General features: G+C 40.3%; 2 protein-coding genes and 1 long non-coding RNA gene across 6 annotated transcripts in view; 1 reads left to right on the top strand and 2 right to left on the bottom strand.

Annotated features, from left to right (window-relative positions):
* Positions 1-4,742, bottom strand: part of svilb (supervillin b) — a 45,480-nt gene extending 40,738 nt beyond the window's left edge. Inside the window, exons 1-3 of one of the 4 annotated variants that reach the window (XM_026313145.1) lie at positions 4,610-4,742; positions 3,507-3,583; positions 2,487-2,548 (exon numbers count right to left, since the gene is read on the bottom strand). The gene's annotated coding sequence lies outside the window, so the exon portion shown is untranslated. Of the gene's footprint in view, positions 1-1,461; positions 2,050-2,486; positions 2,549-3,506; positions 3,584-4,609 lie in introns of those variants that run through there. The other 3 variants (XM_026313144.2, XM_026313146.2, XM_026313137.2) reach the window with 3 other exon arrangements.
* Positions 4,743-4,811: 69 nt separating this feature from the next.
* The window catches only part of LOC113134632 (uncharacterized), a 25,401-nt gene continuing 9,927 nt past the window's right edge, over positions 4,812-20,285 (top strand). Inside the window, exons 1-3 of the long non-coding RNA XR_003296080.2 lie at positions 4,812-4,916; positions 6,097-6,257; positions 7,277-7,347. This is a non-coding gene — a long non-coding RNA (uncharacterized LOC113134632). The remainder of the gene's footprint in view (positions 4,917-6,096; positions 6,258-7,276; positions 7,348-20,285) is intronic.
* On the bottom strand, positions 9,738-13,639 carry jcadb (junctional cadherin 5 associated b). Its single transcript, XM_026313185.2, has 2 exons — positions 10,339-13,639; positions 9,738-9,757 (listed from the first exon to the last, which is right to left on the bottom strand). The coding sequence occupies exons 1-2, from the start codon at positions 13,517-13,519 to the stop codon at positions 9,738-9,740; spliced, it is 3,201 nt and encodes a 1,066-aa protein (XP_026168970.1). The 5' UTR covers positions 13,520-13,639.

Genomic DNA, 20,285 nt, shown 5'->3' with positions numbered 1-20,285 from the left:
CTGTTCATATAGTTCAGCACTGCCTGATGTGAGAAGCAAAAGAATATGTGATTGTTTTTTAAGGGTGAAACAAACTGAAATTAATTTATAGAGAAGCCTTTAGTTGAATTTTCTGGACAAAAGTTCAACCAAGACTTATCAAGGCATTAGTGCCTTTTTAATGTCAACCTATTTTAACAAAGAATCACTTCACGGTGATGCAGTGGGCAACACTGTCGCCTCACAACGAGAATGTTCTGGGTTTGAATCCTGTTTGACACTGGGGCTTTTCTGTGTGGAGTTTGCAGTTTGTTAGCTCAGTGGGCACACAATGACCAAAATAAGATCATTTTGTTTATTATAGCTTTTATTATAGTATTGTAACCATGACTTTGAGTCTGCCTAATTCTACCGATAGAGCAGAAGAACAGAGGCAAAAAAGAGGGTGACTTCTGTGACGATTGGGTGGGTTAGGGTTGTGATTGGGCTGCTTTTTCTCAGTTCAATCCGGCAGCTCTAACCACTGCTGAGCGATAATACAAACGTGTCTACTTGGAGGTTTGTGCAAGTCCATATTTTTATATCAAGATGAACAGAATCCAGTGGCGGAGGGTCAAGCATGTGGCTGGCCAGTAAACCTGTCAGATCATGCTGATGGGTGCAGCAGGTGCGGAGCACTAAGCAACTGCCGTGTAGTCACACGCTCTCCCCCACACACACAGTCTATAAAAACAAAATTGTGGAGAAATGACACCTGTCCAGTGCGGGAACAACACACCAGCCAAACACAGAGATGACAGATCAGCTGCACACACATACCACCATACAGCCATAATCTCAGGCTTGGAATGCTAATACCCATGTGGTTACTTGAGACAGCACAAAGCAACAAGCAGCAGGCTCGGCTGGGACGCTACATTCAGTCCTGCAGAGGAGAAATTTTAAACTGGACACAAGTAGTGCTGAATTTAGTGCTCAGCAAAGTTCACTTCAGGTACTGAGTAGTTTGGCAAATATAATAATGACTTACAATGAACGACTTTCCCAAACTTGGAAAAACTTTAGACGGTAATATGACTGAATCACTAAGGTATTTGCAAATATGAGATTCTGATTTTGTCTCTGTGAGAACAAGTCATGGTGCTTGTGTTTTAACAGACTTTGCAAGTGCTTTAAACTCTGTCCAGTGGTTTACAAACTAAGGATTTCACTCAGAAATTAGATAAGAAAAACAAAATGAAATTAACATACAATGAGATTAACATTTATTTACTTGGAGCCTCATGGCAGATGCACCTTGTGAAGCTTCTGAGCTGTTAAACACTTACTCTTATGCTATCACAAGTTATATTGCATCTGTACAATCTGCAACTAAGCACCAAGCTACAGATTCTGCATAAAATAATCACCTATTTATTTGTTGACCTAATATATATCAAAGTATGAATGGCTTTATTCTAGGAATGAGAAAACAATACTCACAGCGGTTTAGATCCAAGAATTTAGGACTGAAAGAAACATTTCAAAGGTGAAGCCCATTTATCCTGACTGCAGAATTCAGGGACACAAAACCACCAAACGGTCTGACTAGTTCCTTATTCAGGGCAAAGCAGATGCTGTAGAAGCAGGAGTTGCAGGTGTGAGCAGGTAAACCCAAACACAGGATCTAAAATCGTCCACCATGAAGCAGGTCCAACCTCAGCAGCTGACAAATATAGCCTGGTGCTTTCCCACAAGCTGTGCTGCACCGGCCAAATAAATCAGTCCAGGAACAGCCGAGCAAGAGGAGAAGGGAGAGGAAGAGAATGAGAGGGAGTGGGGTATGCAGGAGAAGGGTGAAGGCGAGGGGGCTGAGGTGAAAGGAGGAGAGAAACTAACACTAACAAAAAACTACACAAGAGCGGTGCTAGTACCGACCAATACTCCTTCTGTAAGTGGTTCTTCAGACTATTCCAAAAGTCAAGATTACGGCTCCTAAACATCCGTTGTCGTGAACCAGGTTTAGGACCCCAGTCTGAAAAAGCTTCGACTGACAGTGAGAGGTGACACAGCACTGCTTCCAAAGGGTTTGGGGAGTGTGGGCCAAAATCGGCATGGTAACCTCATCGCACAGCAACCATGTATGGGCTGAAGAGAGCGGCCTCAATAGAGGGGCATCTGCCATAAATAGCCAGGAAGCAGTGGGCTCCCAGTGCAAGGGGATCGAATCAGGAGCTGCAATCCAGCAGCACATTGTGATGTGCTGGGGCCCCTGCATGACAACACTGGGGCCTTAGAGCACACATCAGTCCCACACTTAATGTATATGTTTTAGTAAGGAAGCACAGCATATAAAACATTACATGTACATGTTATACTTGTTACAGGTACATTTAAATCTGTGCGTTTTAAAGGCCAGCGCTGACAGTTGTTTCACTGATTATCAAATTAAAAGCAAAGAGTGCAGCCTGTTCAGTATCACTTATGATTTAGTGCATCATTACTACGTTTGTTCCCAAAGTACTTACTACAGAAGGGCTGTGAGTGGCACCAAACTGGATTTGTCTTCTATTTATGTGGGGTCGCTCACCTACACAAACACACATGCATGGTACAGTGTAAATATTTGTAAAATTAAGAGGGAAAATGTGAAAAACAATGGGAAAGTTAATGCAACATGCAACAAACTTTATTTGCCATTGCAACTGTCAATGAATTTAACAAAATCCTTAATTACCTGTGTTCTGAAGAAAACATGAAACAACCTTCAAACCGCTGCAATTTAAAACCATTTTTACAGACACAAGGTCATTGCAGTCGGAGTAAAAATCAGCAGTTTATCCAATGACATGTCATTTCTGACACACTGTACTTTCCATGTGAGCACATCCAAATGGGCAAGGTCAACCTCATGGTATATGGCCAAATGAAAACATACATGCTATAAACAGGTTGGTATAAACAGGTTAAAGTATTCACTGTCCTCAGGTCCTACAGCGGACAAGAAGCAGCAAGGACAGGTTAGGACGGTCATTCCTTTTTCTGTTGTTGTTTTTTGTCTCCATCTTGTGGACTTAGCTCACTATAGCAGGATCTGCAGTCCTGGATTCTACTGCAAATGCAACAGCTGCCAGTGTATGTTTAGAAGTGCATTATTATATTCACATTTTCACATCTGATTTCATTTGACATACTTTCATTACAAGAATAACTTTTTGTTTTTTATTTATCTTGTGTAAAATGTATGAATGTCTGATAATACGAATGGCCACATTCATAGATAACTATGAGCTGCTTTAATTATGTATCTCATGTGCTTAAGTCATATTTAGTTTATATTTTTATGCTGTTCCTACCTCAGCAGGCAAAATGTGCACATTACTGGGTCTTTAGAGTTTTACCTCCTCTACAACTTTTGGAGTGTGGTAGAGAGGAGAATGCAGCATGCATGAGGGCTGGGGGAGAAGGGCGACAACTGTCAGTGTCACAGTAAAGGTATGAGCATGCTGGACAGGTGTGCAGTAGCCACAGATATGTTGTTTACTTACCAAGGACTGGCTCAGGTGCTGCAGCAGCTGTGGGTGAGGGACAGCTGAATGGATGGATGGCAGTGAAATGAAGAACACTACATAATCACAGTGGAAAAGGGGAGCAATGGATGACTAAACATTTAGAAAATACACCTCACTATTATAATATTCAATAATCAGTTTATATTTCACTGGCACATAAAATATTTAAATGGTCAATGCTTCAGTCTCACAACAAAGGCGTAACATGAGACACGTTAGTGTAGGTGATGTAGTAAGTGCAGTATTTGCCAGTGGTGGGGGAAGTACTCTTATTAACTGTAAACAAAAGTACTAATACCACACAGTAAAAATAAAAGTCCTGCATTCACAATGTTTCTTAGCAGAAGTTCTTAAAAGGTAAACATGTACACATCCACATGTGACTGCTATTATATTATATTATTATTATATGTATTCTATATTATTGTATTATTAACTTTAATAACTTTAATAACTTTAGACACCTTCACAAGTGGAAAACTGTGGTTAAAGAAATTCTCATGGAATTAACCCCCTGTGTGGTGCAGTGTTCAGGTAGGCGTTATTGGTAATAATCATTAATCAGAATTAATAATAATTAATTGACTTATGCTAACGATAGCTAAGCTAAACTATGCTAACACTTTTCCAGTTGTTTCGTTGCGTGCTGCGCCACACGCATGCGCAGACTGCTGCATTCACGCACCTCACAGGGGGTCCGCAGAGTCAATGAGAAAGTTTTAAGAGCATTTAAAAGTTGAAATTTGTGGTTAATTGTAAGGAATATGGAAAAAATTAGGGTGGTGATGTTAATGACACGTAATAACCCTTACTGCCAGGCTCAGCGGTGATGGCAAAAGCGGACTCCTGTCTGTTAACGCAGCACTTAGACCCATAAAACGTGATTCCTGCTAAATAAAAGTGCAATATTCCCCTGAAATAAATCCCACATACGGAGATGGTCTTAAAAATTTGGACGTTTTGTCAAAGTCAAGATCGGCCGTCAGACCCTCTGGACTGAGGCAGACGCCCCAGATTCAGGTCTGAGACTATAACACAAACAGGAGCGTTTAGTTACTCACGTAGCACAAAAAACTAACCTCTCTGCAGACTTTACACCTGCCGATGCACCGGAACCGCAAATATAACCCGACTATTTTCTTACACAAATTCTAGGATCGATCATTTTTGTGACATCGCATCCCCTTGTCAGCACCCCCGTATCCTGTTAACACAGAGCGACTATCAACACACCGCCCACTCGTGTTACGCGATACTTGAGAAACAAACGCACCCTTCATGCTAAAGCTAACAGACTGTAAAACACTGGAGGCGCCGCAGGACGCGAGTTGGACGCAAAAATATACGATAACTACATAAAATACCCGTCAAATAAAGGACGAGAAGGTCAGCAAGTAGTTATGAAGACTTAAGTTATATTTTTATAACATTGTTTAACCGCTAAGCCTTGTTGGTACTTTGTAGTTTGTTGGTTGTTTCGAAAGTAACTCCGCAGCTTTTGTAGTTAACACTAAAAGTTTGAGAGAGAGAGAGAGAGACAACAGTGGAGATGAAACACGGAGGAAGGAAATGTAAAAAGCTTAAAGGTTTAAAGTAAAAACAAATAAATAAAAAGGATGAGAATAAAGAGAGAAAGATAGAAACTGATTCAGGACCAGCCCAGGAATCACCTGATAGAGAGACATGCAAACTACAAACTCTGCAGAAAAACCTGCCCCCCCCATGATGATACTAATCCAAAACACAAGAGATAATTTAATACAAACACTAACAACCATGTTCATTTATTTTCTTATGTTATCCTATGTTGTGTTACTGCAGTAAAGTGGTCAACATGAATTATTATAATGAGGACACAGGTGCTGGTTAAATGTTAAATTACACATTATGTGGCAAAATTAGACATACAGTCATACACATTGTTTGCATTTGTCTTCATGTCATATATTTAATTAATTAAAGTGCCCTTTTATTTTTGGTAGAATACAGTACCTGTAGGTCTTGAAATACTTTTAAAAAGCACTGAATTCACTGTCCTCTAAGGCATTAAACAACATTAAATATTTTTATTATGTGCATTTTTAGTTAAATGTAGAATTTATATATATTTTTTGTTGTGTTTTTTTGGCTTTAGAGAGGCCTAATAGCTCTGTGAACGACACTATAGTGCAGGAGTGGATTATAAATATTTGTACATATTATTTATAAAACTTTACTTTATTTCACTTAAAATGAATTAATCTTGGAATAGTTAATTCATCCAGCACATTTCTGCATCCAGGTCATGTTATTTAATTAATCATATTCCTAAGTATTAATGTGTTGTATTGCTAATAAGAGCCTTCATTTTCATTTTGATGAATACTAAAGCAATCCTGTATGTAGACCTAATTTCATTGCTTTTCAAATATTTCAAATGTTCACTAGCTCTGTTTTTCAGCATTTCTATCTCAAGCAAATACAAACCTGTTTAAGAGCAAAGTATTGGGAGGAAGGTAAAAAGGGACCTCACTTATATAGGGATTATTAAAATATCACATAATCAGATGTCTCGCTTTCCTTTTAGAAAAAAGATGGTACACAGAGGAATTTGGGCAGCGTCTGAGGATGGATGCCCTCCAAGCCTCAGAGAGCATGCTGGGAGGTTTTTTACAGAGTTCAACTAAAGTATTGTCTTTGCCAACGCTTTGATCCAGCAAGTGGAGCTCAGTGTGACAGCCTGGCAGGGTAATTGGCCTGAAATTGACAGTACACAATTACACACACATACTTGTGCACATATATGCTCTTTTTTCTGTTGCTTAATATTACTTTAAGAATAGAAGCCATCCCCTGAAAGTGAAATATTTGACTAATGGCTGCACTCTTGCTGATGTTGACTAGTCTTTGATTTGCTTCCTCTATCTTTCCTATACAATAATAAACATTGTGGAAGTTGTGTATTCCTCAAACATTCAACAACAAAGATTCTGACAGCAAATAGTTCATGTAGCGTTCCCTTTTAGGAAATTGATCACAAACACAAGTTTCATGCAAAGAGTTTATTTATGAATCAGACTGCAGTTTCATACAACAGTAGCACAATCATATGACTATGGATTATGCTCATATTTATAGATACAAAGATAAAGGCATGTGTTAAAGGAAAAAGAAACAAATGAATGAGTTCTCTTTTGATTTACTCTAAAAATAGCTTTTAAATACTTGGCATAGTTTTGTAAATTAAATTATGAAACATAATGTTTTGCCCACTGGTTTTACTATTGGATTACCAAATGCAAATATATTTTATGAAAAACATTTTTTTTCCTCCTCTCGCTTGCATTTCATGCAAGGAAGAAAAAAAGATGTCAGTGAGTACAAAAAGCACTTAAATCTCATATGAAAATAGAAAATATTACAAGTGTGCATAATTACTTCATGTTGCACATAACCTGCAGTACAAAAAGTCAAATGACACTATGTTCAAGTGTACCCGACATGCCAATTATTGGGGGGCATATGTACTGAAATAGCTATTTCAATGTTGTTTGGGGGCAGTTTACACACAAGACCAAGGCAAGGCCTTTCAGTCTTCAAAATGAATTGAAAATGAGATATGTAAGTAAATATGAGTGTGCCAGCTTGTCCTCCCTGTGATGCTGACTATGGGCTTCTCTTAAAACACTGAATCACATCCTGTACTTTTTATAATTATGCTTTTTATATTAATTGAAATTCACAGTTTTGATTCAATGTTCCTACAGATAAACAGCATGAAGAGCAGAAACTATCCACAATGCTACTGTACCTCTCCAGCCAGAGGGATTTCTGAACAGTAAGTCATTTGCAAAAACCTAAGATATGAAACAGTGCTTAGTACATTGATATTTGGCATTGCCTGGAGTATAATGTAATGTACACATAATAAGGCGACATGATTAATCCAAATTTACAAGAAATGTTGAAAATACAAAAGACAAAGGTTGGAGTTCATAAAATGCTACAACTGTAAAATGCTACATAACAATTAATTGATAATAAATGATTAAGCAGCAATGGATTCCTACAGAGCTGTTGTTGATATGTTACACCAATGCTATGCTGCTGCTGAGGAAAAACCATGTAACTGTAAAGCGTTTACAAGAATTTTTTTTACCATTATTTAGATTTTGAAAGATGATTTCAAATTTATTAAAAACCCTGTATATTTAAAAAATTATGGATGTTTTGCAAATACATGGTTTTTAACCAAAAATAGCATACTACATCATATTCATTAGTGCAACAAGTGTTAGTGACAGCAGAACAATTTACACAAAATGAACACACAACAGAATCAAAGAACAAAAGGAGGAAGGTCGGAGGAGGGGGAAAGGAAAGAAGGGTAGAAGGAAGGAAAGGAAAAAATAAATCCCACTTTTATTTATAAACATGTTTGAGGAGCCAACAACTGAACAATACATGATTTGAATTGGAAGACATAAAAGACAAAAGTAAGACACAGGTCATATCTGACCACCAACACAGAAAAAACAGCTGAGATGAATTTATGTATTAAATATCACAAGGAGCGTCCAACATTGACTCTCTTAGCGTATGAAAAAGCACTATCAAATAGGAAATCATGGCACAATCAAAAGGTTTCCATCACGTCAACACTCACAATGATGAACCCTATCACTCACTGAAACCGCATCGTGTGATCAAGGCACACCACCGGGTCATCCCTTCCTAGTTCCCTCTGTTACATTTTAAAGCACTAGAAAATTGTGTATATTCTCAATATGATACTATACAGACATATGATACTTTCAGCTTGATATAAGCGTGGAGAAATAAAATTCCATGGTTAAATACAAAATATCTCTTAAAATATTTAAAATATACTTTATTTTTTACATTATGCAAACTGATTAACAATTTGATGATAACAAAAATAAATATTCAGTGAAATGTCATCTCTTTCCGATACAGATGTATGAACATAGATATATATCATGAAGTAAAGCACCCACCCCCTGTTAAGCGCCCATATACCCTGACACGATTCCATATCCCTGTAATATGATTTGAGTGACACGTTCACATTATAACTCCTGACAATGGTTCCTACAGGTAGCTCCACTACACCACTGAGCTGTTTGTACAACAATATTGCTCTACATATCTTTTTTATGTTCTATGTCCCTATATCCATCTTTTATGTTTATCAAAGTTGCTGACTACCACTCCAACTCAATCCATGCCTTTATTGCTTCCTGAAATTACCTGGAAATGGGAGCTATACATCAGATTGACCAGGGGACTAAAGATAGACTTCACCTGATCTGACCAGGAAACACACATCTTGTTAAAGAAGGCAACTCTCCCTCTCAAGTGTAGAACCAATGTGTTGTGTAATAGGTTGCTGATCTATCATGTCATGTAGTATAGAGTCACTCTTCATTGAAGAGCTCTATGGGTTATGGTTGCAGCATGTACAAAAGCAATGAGACGGCACAATGTCATTAAATTTTAAAAAAAGAAAGGCTGATTTATCTCATCTGAAAATCAAAACAGTTCTTGAGCCAGAGACAGTGATGTCCAGTTCTAAAACAGCTGTCGCCTCACCACGACAATCAAATATGCAGTTTATTTTGGTGTAGTTTAAATGCAACAGAACAGGTCTGTGAAAAAACCCTTCTATGTCTACGTTAGGTTAAACATAAACGCTTACATTCATATCCTTAACAGCTCGCCCGTAAAGAAACAGATTCGTTCAGTATGCAAAAATGTCTTGACTGTATTCACTAATAATATTTCAGAAGTTCTAGTATGCACGACAGAATTGCATAATGTCTGCCAATGAGAAAAGCATAGGGAGGATAGACTAGAAAGGACAAGCCGCTACAAGAAGACTAACTAGTAGAAACCCTATAAGAAGATGGGCTTGGGAATGGAGGAAAAATGGGTAGTTGGAAGTCAGTTTGGGAAGGCTGGGGAGGGATTCAGGGTGGAAGTTGCCCCCTCAAGTTACAGGGGCACCCCCCTTTGGCAGTGGAACAGCACTCTTAGTAGTCAACGCAGCGCCGAAGGTGAGGGTGTACACAATGCTCTTGTCGGACAAGAAGGCCATTTCAGTGTCAAGATGAGATGAAGGCATTCTAGTAGGCAGCCAGGTCACAGTGTTGGAGCTAAAAACCTCAGATGGAGATGATGGATGTAGTCTTTCTACACTGTCTCCATTTAGTTGGGATCATGGGGTTCTGAGACATAAAGAAGAAAATTATTATTTTTTTAAAAAGTGTTGTTTTTTTTTTTAATCTAGATCTAGCCTTTTGTTATTTTATTAATCTAGTCCAAAGCTGCAAATTCCAGTGACGTATAGTACATGTCAGTGATAAGTAACACGTGAATTAATGTTAGCCAATGTATATACAAATCATAAGTTTGTTGTCTATGTAGCCATATACTTGATTTCTTATCAGGAACTGTAAACACAAGTCATTATTTTACCCACACATTTTATTGGGGAATTATTGGATTCACTGGTCTACAGTCATCCTGAAGTATGCATACAAATCTGTGGACAGCAACATTAAAATTGTATGATCCACTGAACAAATATTTTCAGTAATTGGATTTCATATTTCCTTTTGGATTTGGCAGTCTTGAATCTGTGTAGATCAGAACCACAAGGGAATTACATTTTTTATTGCAATGTTACCCTAGATAATTTTGAAATGTGTTTAAATTTGGAAAGCTGTACACACAGTCCTCTAAGCTTGACTAATGCATTTTTTCACAAGAAGACTCAGTTTCATTTCTGCTAATGTTCTTGTCTTACCTGAGAGAGATGACTGCTCATCTTGCAACACTGTCTCCTCAGAGACCTGCTGAGAATGGGTACCCTCCTGATCATTCCCTGTGTCTCTATGAGGAGATGGGTGGGGCTCCTCCGCCTGTTCGTCTCTGCCCTCCCCCTCTGCCTCCCCAGAGTCAGTACTTCTGATGCTGAGGCGCCTCATCCGATACATAATGTCCACTTCCCTCATCCGAGCTAGGCGCTCAACTGCCACCCGACCTGGAGAAACAGCCAGCTTGTTCTGCAACGCTTCAAATCTGTGAGAGGGGCCCCTGCCCCTCTTCTCCCCTTCCAAGCTAAGAGACAGCCTGCGATCTAGGTTTGGGGGCACTGAAAGTGGCAGTCTATCTGGCGGAAACTCTGGTAAACTTGGGTGGTCTCGCCCCAGATGAGTCCGTAGAACAAGTCTATGCTCTGGGACAGCAAATGGCTTTTTCTCTTGATCCTGCTTCTCATCAGGCATTGTGTTGTCCTGTCTCTCACACTCATTTGTTACCTCAGCTGTGTCTTTGTCTGCACTGCCTTCAGGTGTTTTTCCTGCAATGACTTCTTTCTGTTCTGATTCTACTTCCTTAGTTCCTGCTTCACTAACACTCTGTTCCTCTGTGACTTGGGGGTCTACAGGAACATCACTTGCTGATATTGTGGATGCACTCTCCTCTGTAAACCCACTGATTGGTATGCTCTCAGCAGGATTAACTTCAGTGAAATTTTCCAAGGTTTCTGCCTGAGCATTGTCTGCTTTTTCACCCTTTTCCACATTTTCCTGTGTCAATGAATGCTGCTCACTTGTATGAGCACACAGGTCAGACCCTGACTGATTCAAACTTGAGTCATTTGGTTCCTCTGTTTTTATACCTTCTGCTGGGCTTTCTAATGCAGCGCATTGTTCTGGACTGCCATTTTGATTCACTGAGCTGTCCGAGCTGTTCTCCTCATGAAGTGGAGGCAATGGACCCTGTCTCATCTGATTCTCAAGCTCTCTTTTACAAATAGGGCACTCCTCTTCAGATTCAACATTGATATCTTGAAGTGGCTCTGCGTCATTAGGTTTGGAATTGACGGTGGACGATTTATTGACGTCTGTATGGTCTCTAGATTGACGCAAAGCCTGGCATATGTCCTCATAATCAGGAGGACTGGTAAGTGTGGAGGCATCCTGCATAGGCTGTCTGTCTGCCCACGGCATCTCAGCTGCTGTGGTGTGTGTTGTTGGACTGAAGTCACAAAGTGGTGTCTCAATCGGCTCATCTGGCAGGTCTAGTTTAACTGTCCTGCCATCATTGCTCCGTCTGCGCGAAAGATGCGCAACAACCCTGTATTCTCTAAAGCCTGTCTCTCGAGGTGGAACAGGGAGCTCCTCTCTAAGCTGCTTGCTGAAGGTTACCGATTTTGTTGCAGGCCTGGAGAAGGCGCTCTTGACATCCCTGTATTCTGGGTCAACAGACCAACTTACTGCACTACGCCTAAGGCTGCTGGGCTTGTTGAGAGGTTCGGATGCCAGTCGAATTTTGATACGCTCAGGGATTTGAACAGAGCCATTTGGGACTTTATTGCTGGCAGTGCCCAGCTCCAAGATGTCTTTGTAGGCCTCATTAAGGTCCTCTATGCACTTGTCAACGCTGGGTTGTTTGCTGCTCTGCTGTTGTTGTTGATCCTGGACTTCTTTTTTGATGGTTTCCAGCTCTTTGACAGCATCCCATGTTCGCTGGCTGGCCGGTTTGATTAGGAACTGTTCAAATGCCTCCTGTCCACTGTTTGCTGCTGGTTTGGTCTCCTCCACATTTCCTGAGGGTGGTACTGCTGGCTGCTGAGCTGTGCTCTTGTTCAGCTGGTTGGAGAAGGTGGCGGTCAGGGAGAATGCGCTGTTGCTTGATAGTTTCAGGCTCTTCACTCCCTTTATAGGAAAACTGAAAGCAGTGCCCACAACACCACTGCTGTCAGGAGGGACTTCACTGCTGGCAGGGACAGGGTCTTGTTGTGCTTCCTTGTTTTCAGGGGCAGGTTTTCGCGCCTCCGGGCTAGTTTGTGTCTCCTGGTCTCGATACTGGTTTGCAGGCCAGGATCCAGACAGTTTCAGCTCCTTGTAATGGTTTATCTTAGGGGGTCTACAGGGTACCTTTTTAAACATTTTACTGCTTGCTCTGCTGCTTGTTTTGCTGCTTGCTATGCTACCAGTAAGTGCTTGCAGCTCAGCTTCAGCTGAAGATGTGCTTTGGAGACTTTGGTTTGTTAAATGGCCAGTTTTGTTGTCACTTGGACTGCCCGCAGGGTCTGGTGACTTCTCATTGTTGTTATTCTGATCACGGATTGTCCCAGTGAGCTGTGGAGTAACAGGGACAGACACCAAACAAAAAATTGTCTCACTAAGTCTCTTTTTTAGATTTTTGGATTTGTCTTTTTCTGGTGGTTCTGGTTGTTCCACCTTTTTTACTTCAGTTACAGTTTCTGAAACACTATGGTCAGCCGGCTTGCATGGAGGAGGTGGCGGTTTACCCAAAATAGATGAAGGAAAAAACTGACTACGATTTTGTTCAGAGGCTACACTGTCACTTTTTTTGTTTATTCCCCTGTTGCACCATCGGTTACTGCTGTCGTTGTCATTGAGAGATGTTTTGCGACTGTCAGTATTGAGAGCTGCCCCCTGTTGGGGAGGAAAGGCACTATCATGTGTAGATTGTCCTAAAATCTTAGCGGATGGAATCTCTTTGTTGATGTTACGGATCTTGTCTGAGTCAGTGAGAGAATTTCCGCCAGGCCCTCCTGAGATTTGCTTCACTCTTGAGTCTTCACTGGGTAATTGACGGACATGACCTGGTTGTTCTTCATGTCCAGAATGGACCTGTTTTCGATAGGACGCAACACGATCTCCATAATGTTCTATCCATGAACCACTTGCCTGTCTGGAAAGCCACCTTCCAGGATCTGAGCTGTGCAGCTGCAGAGCTTCTGCCCTCCATCTTAGGTTTGCCATTTCATTGCGGTTGATTGAAACTGCTCTTGGGGGTAGAGCTCTTTTATAAGATGGGGGTGGGATGTAGCCAGGGGGCTCCATTCCAGAGATGGCAGAGTGTTGTGCGAAATAGTCTTGTCTTAGCTCCCCACCCCTAGGATAATAGATAGGCCTGTCTTTTTGTTTGGCACCCTGGTCTATAGCAAGCATTTCTGCGCTACCCCTAGTCTGCTGGTGAATCTCATATGACGGAGGCTTTAAAGGCCTGCTAAACCTGGGCTTTGGTAAAAGTGCAACATGGCTGCTTGGCCCGGCATTCCTACCCCACCGGTCCCTGCCAACAGCACCACTATAGATATACCTACTATAGGGCCCAGAGAAGACAGTGCTGTTTATCCTCTGTTGTCTATCAGGTAGGCTAGGTCTTGATGGAATGAGCTCTCTGCTGTCAATTCCATCAGGTGACAAAACTCTGGGGAGTGACTGAGACTTTGCTTTAGTTCTAGGATGAAAAAAGCCCTCAGGTGTTCTCAGGCGATAATGGTCCCGAGCCCACCTTTCCCCATCCCCATCTGACAGCTGCCTTCCGAGGCCCACAGCAGGTCTCCACTCTTCTGTACCAAGACTTTGGCACTTCCTTTCCCCAGTCACCCTTAGCTGACCAGGGGCTGCATCTGGGTCCCTTAGCCATGAAATTTCCTCCCATAATTGCTGCGCTGCCCTCTCTGCCCTGTGTTCCTCTGCTGTGATCAGGGCCTGTGGCCTCCATGCACCAGCAGAAGCCCTCAGCTCCCTGCCATCAGCATAGTCCAGGAGGATGCTGAAATCCTGGCCTCGTCTTCGCCAGTAGGAAATATCTCTTTCATCATGGCTCAGTGGCTCTGAATAAGTCAAACTAGGAACATCGTAGAACCTATAAAGACAGAGTAGTTTGTTAATGTAGTGTTAATACGACACTTTAAACTGCAATGAAGACACTGTCCAAAAGCAAAACAAAATTAATGAAAAGGAGTATTATAGCAGTTTTTATCAAATATAAGTAATACCACCCTTTTGAAATTTGATAATTGTCAAATATCAGAAGTAACATGTCCATGCCAGTCTCTTGCATGTGTTTTAGCTTTGGCTGTATTGGCTTTCCAATGCAACTTAATCAAGGAGAGCAGTACATATGGGACAGAAGTGCTTGAGTCAGCGGCTCCTGAGTCCCTTAAAGACACCATGAAATTGTGATGCTACTGCAATATGATCTGCATATTAAATTTTGCTGACCTTATCTTTGAAGCTGGTCATCTGGACAGCAACCATGCCTCTTAAAGAAAGTCTAAGTAAAACATTCCATTACATGATCTGACACAAAAGCAAAGGTCCATATTTCCTCCTCTTAAATTGATCACATAACTCAATTAGCAAGATCAACTGTAACCTTTTAAGAAAAACATTATAAACTATGTTTAAAAAATTAAAAGCAGCTTGATCTGCTGTGTTGTAATAAAGCATAGTTCAGAAGAATATGGAAGAAGACTACCTTTTTTGATTTTTGCTAGGGCAAACGTAACATCATAAGCATTCATGTATATTTAAAAATGCTGGAGGAAATTAACATAAAATGTCAATTGTGTGGCGAGTGACTGTTGGCAGGTTTAAATCTGTGGCTCCAATGTAGTGTGCTAAAGCAGTACTGCCTGGAGATAATTTTAGTTATGGATCCATATTTACATCTTAGGTGCAGGATATGACTGCATTGCATATTGCACTGCCAGAACAATTACCTTAGAAATATCATGCTTAATTGGAAGAGATTAAGCGTAAAAATGATAGCGTTCTATTTTTGTGTTAAAGAGGGTCATTTTGTTAAATTATACTGGAATTTTAATTTTCTGATTTTCTCAAGCAATTGTGGGACTTTTCTTGCTGTGGTGGAGCAGCACTGCTGAATGAAGCAGAAAAAACACTGTGAAATCCATGAATATCCCCAGGCCATCAGTCACATTCAAGCATGTTTTAAGCCACCCTGATAACATTCAGTCATAATGGAACAAGGCAGTGTGGGTTTGAGATCCTTGTTGAAATTCAAATGTAACCATCATATCTTTCAAATAAAATAAATCAATAATTGTATTTTCAGAGAGCAGTTCATTCATTCATTCATTCATTCATGTAATTTATGACGCAGCCACATAAGATCATGATTTGCAGTTAGCAGTTCCATAAACAACGAATAAAAATCTAACCATAAAAAATATCACAATATAAGTTTGTGAAATAACCAGTCTAATAAATAATAAGGCAACTTAAAAATAAATGAACTGCAATTACTCCTTTTATGAGCTCCATCTTATATCTGCACTGCACTAAATCACTGTGTTAGTCACTGTACAAAGTCAATGGATCATCCTCAGCAGCATATGCTACTGTATGGCTGAGGGGAGCCGCGCTGAGCACACTTGCCCAGCAACATGCTTACATCACAGAGCACGTGCTGGGCGTGATTCAGTGTGCCAGTGTTTACAGTGGAGTGCTTACGCGCCTGTCTTGAGGCATGTTCGATCTTTCTCAGTTTGCTCACTGTCAAGTGCTGCTGTTTACATCTGCCTACCTGGTGGAGGCTGTGGAGACGATACCAGTGTATGGGTGGGCTCTGCAGAGACACAAGCCACCTCTGTGCAGGCATGCAAACAACTCAAACGAGTGCAAAGGCACCTTTCATAATTCCTCATATCCTAGCATAAGATATGTCAGTGGTGCTGCTGCAGCCACTGTTCTGCAGCTCTGGAAGGAGGGGAAAGGGAAGGGGAGGAAAAAAAAAAGCCCTGCGCAGTGCAGACTCAGTTTTGCATGCAATACCGAAGGGCCCCTGTGAGAAGGAAGGGAGGGGAAAAAAGGGGAAGGTAAAGGGTGTGGGGGATCACAAAAGAGAGGGAAAAAAAACACTCACCCACTATCTGTGGCGAGAGAATCACCCAAGGGCTGAGCGTCACCTAGGATACCAATGCCGGCTTCTTTTCTCCTTTGGTTCCTTTCCCCGCTCTCATCTGTGACGGGGTAACCCTTCACCAGTGCCTGCCTGCTGCCATAAATACCTGTGATAGATGCCCCCCGGTCTGCCTCATACCCGTTCAGTGTGCCCCGACCAGCCCTGTTGTCCACAAGTTCACGCTGACAGTCAGCAGGGCGCTTGTCATAAGGCGTGGCAGACGGAGGGCCGCTCTTGGGCAATTTATATCCATGCGAAATGAGAAGGTCCTCCACACTGTACATGGTGGCGTCTCTCTCACTTCTGGGCAGGAGGGCAAAGGTGGGTGTGTTGCCTTATGCGCAGTGCTGCTGGTGGAAGCTGGAGCACGGTTGCTCAGCAGAGGCCATCACTAAGGAAAGGACAGGGGAGGGAAGAACATGAACAAATTATTTGTGCATGCACCTAAATTTAGACTGTCTTTTTCAACACATTAGCTGATGCCAAATAGCAGATGTTTGTATTAGTGTGTGATATGACATGAGTGTCCTAAATTAAAAATGTACATGTGCTAACAAACACAGTCTTTAGTGCAGATGTGTTGCTGTGTCTCCAAGAGAAACTCTAGGATGTGCAACTAAAGTTGCTGCAGATAATATCTTTTTATTATTACCTTATTGACGTAAAATAGTCCAGTTTAATTGTCTGAACACTTGACACGTCACTCCAAAATCAAGCAATCAGGAAATGAGTAGTCAGCCACACCCTTCGTTCCTCCAAGAGAGTCTAGCACCGTCACCTCACAAGTTCTAAACTGAGCATTGTTCCTGTCCATTAAACCACAGTCTACATAATGATGTCCCAACCCTTTCTCTAGGACAAAACAGTAAAAAATGTGATTCAACCTCGACACAGGCAGGTTAACATGGAAACATTCGAAACATCAATCAGTACATTCACAGCTATTGTTCTCCACACACTCAGAACAGCATTTGGACTACTGCACCAATCTATGCATGTGAACATTAAATGCTGTATTTCCATTAGACAAGAATAACTCTGCATATGTTAACACCTCCAAAGAAATAATTTCACAGCAAAATATGGCTTTAAATGCTTCACCACATCATCAATCCGTGTCAGGTAATTTCAGCCAGTATATTGTTGCTAACTTAATACAGCCGCAAACCTGTATGCCCACCAACAGAGTGGAAAATATAAATTACTTAAAGTAATGTATACTGCCTTTGTCTTTGTGCTGTGTCAGCATGCTCGTAAGGTGCTAGTATTTCTTGTGTCGTAATGGCACCAGGAAAAAATAAACATTTATTACATGTAATTAAAGTGACTCAGCCCCTGATTCATATAATCCAGTTTAACCTTGCAGTTCTAACAACAATATAAAACTGAAGTATAATTTTGGTGTCAAAAAAAAAAGAAAGAAAAACAAAGTCAACTTTAGGTTAATTTTTGTCAAATACTAACACATGTAAACCAAACCAAAACTTTCCAGGCCACCACACCAGATGTGAAACAACTAAATCTGTTCAACAATAAAATAACCAACCTATGATTTTTAAGGTTTCAGCACAAAATGTCTTTACTCTACAAAGCATGTTACACGTGGGTGTTTTAGCTATTTTCATTATTGATTGATCTGTCAGTTAGTGCCTTTATTAATCAATTACTGGAATATGTAATGTCAGAAAATGGTGAAAAAGCCTCACCACATGAAGCTCAGACATGTCATTAGATTGCTTGTCTTGTTCAACCAAGAGGCCGAAGGTTCAATATGAAGAAAAGCAAATTCCCAAATAAGAAGCAGAATTTTTGCATGAAAAAACAATTAATCAAATATTAGAACAGTCAAAGATTATTTTTCTGTTGTTCCACGAATTATCTAATCATCTACACACATTAATTAAATGTATTGCAACAAATAGACAAAATAAGAATAGTTTATGAATGCTAATGTGACAAAGTTCCTCTGCTGTTTGTCTTCTTGTGCGTGTGTGCGCGTGTGCGTGCGTGTGTGTGTGTGTGTGTGTGTGTGCGACCAGCCCAGCCTGTCTGATAAACTAATTAGTGGCAAAAACAGTCTGTCCTGCCTGAAGCTGACAGTAGATGGCTTATAAAACAGTAACACAGTGATCAAAGGCTTTGTACACATTAGCATTTTGGTTAATCATGTTTGGACTTGAACAGTGGTTCACAATTCATTTCTATTATGAAGATGTCACTTAAAGGACAAGCACAATGCTGAATCAGAGACATAAGGGTTAGAGTGGACTTGCATACCACTACTCACTTAAAGTTAAGGTGTTCATACAAAACATATTTACTTATTTATGTTACCTGAAATACAATACACCACCTCTGGTATTGTTCAGTTCCATATTACAGTATAAAACAGGGGTGGGAGTCATGTCACAAGTATCTGAATGTGATCCAAACTTTCCGGATTCATCAGTAGCACCAGAGATAAAACAGACTGAAAATGTTTTACAAGGCTACAGTGAACATCTCAATTATCAGTCATAATAACATTCATAATAACACGTCCGTATGTTCAAATAAATCATTAGATTCCTTTCTGATGTGTTATTACATTATGTTATATTAATACACTAATACTCAGTTCTTTAATGTTTTTGGCTGAAATTAAAGTACAAGGTATTAAACTCACAACTTGTGTTACTGCTAATAGAGTTTAACACTAAGCGGACGTGGACTCCCGCTAACAATTAAAATGGATTAATATTTCATATAGTATATGAAAAGTGCAAAAACATCTCAAAGTGGCACCTCACACTGCTTGTGTTGTTTGACCAACAGTCCAAAACCTAAACATATTTAGTTTTCTTTCATGAATGACAAAGACAAGCAGACAAATCACTGTAGTTGAAAAGATAAAACAAGCAGTTGGCATTTTGTTGTTGACCCCAAACAGTAGCTGCTAAGGTCGACTAAATGACTAATTGGACCACATGGAGTATGAAAACAGTTCCAAAAAACTTTACCTTAGTCAGAAAAACTCTATTAACATCACTGGTGCAAAATATCTAATGGACAATTTCATTTCAATGATTTAGAAAAATTCCCTCTTCTTCTCTTGACCTTAAAGTGACCTTAACATTTCTCACTCCATAACTTTGTCCACCTTGCAGTCAGTTGTCGTCTTTGGCTTTGAAGCATATTTCATACCACATGGTTCACTGTAGGACTTCAGATCAACCTATAGCCTGGAGATAATTAATACTACCCAGATGTATAAGGCTCAGCAGAAAATCTCTACTCTAAGACCACACTGAGTGACCATGTTTTCAAGGACAACACGTGAAAATGGATTAGCCAGTTTGTGAATGTCACTGTAAGTAGACGAGCCTTAGCAGAGCCTGAAATAACACCAACAAATCAGAAAAAAACAGAGCTTCTGATGTATAAGTCCTCCAACTATTTCTGGCTCTTCAAGTGGAGAGAAAAGATAGTGTGGTAAATGCAGCAAAAAAAATCAACTGAAGGGCTTCTTGAATTAGTCAAACGCAGGCACAGTCAGGGGTGGTGAAGATGGGCTTGTATAGGAAAGTAGCTTCCTTTTAACAAAGAGGTTTATCAGAGAAAACCAGAGTGAACAGACACACAGTGGCCCTGTTTTGACAAGGTCACAGCTTCAAGTGATTATGGTTCCATAGCACATGATCCTTATTTTGCATAGCAACAACAAAACTACCATTAATCACCACACAAGTAAATGTTTAAATGCACAAATTGATCTGCTTAGTGACCATTTTCACATTTAGCCAGAGCTAAGAGCAGGGTTTGTTGTAAGGATCGCTGTTGAGGTCATATAGCAGTGAGTTAATTAGTGATGATGATCAAAAGTTCTGCTTTTGTAAAACACACATCAATTTTTAATGTGACGAGCTGTCATTGATAACTTTTCCTGTGCAGCCCTAAAAACACAACTTTAATTTGGAGGCTGACTCTACATTGACTTTAACTTTTGACGTTTTTTGTTTT

This window comes from Mastacembelus armatus, chromosome 17 (genome assembly GCF_900324485.2).
Source record: "Mastacembelus armatus chromosome 17, fMasArm1.2, whole genome shotgun sequence".
Classification (NCBI taxonomy): domain Eukaryota; kingdom Metazoa; phylum Chordata; class Actinopteri; order Synbranchiformes; family Mastacembelidae; genus Mastacembelus; species Mastacembelus armatus.
This window is presented reverse-complemented; position numbering and strand designations above follow the sequence as displayed.

Bases quoted from the DNA above. Each gene is read 5' to 3' on its own strand.
- jcadb (XM_026313185.2), bottom strand. From the start codon at position 13,519: ATGCTTGCTATAGACCAGGGTGCCAAACAAAAAGACAGGCCTATCTAT. The intron at 9,758-10,338 runs GTAAGACAAGAA...TTTATGTCTCAG, and splicing joins TGAGCAGTCATCTCTCTCAG to AACCCCATGATCCCAACTAA.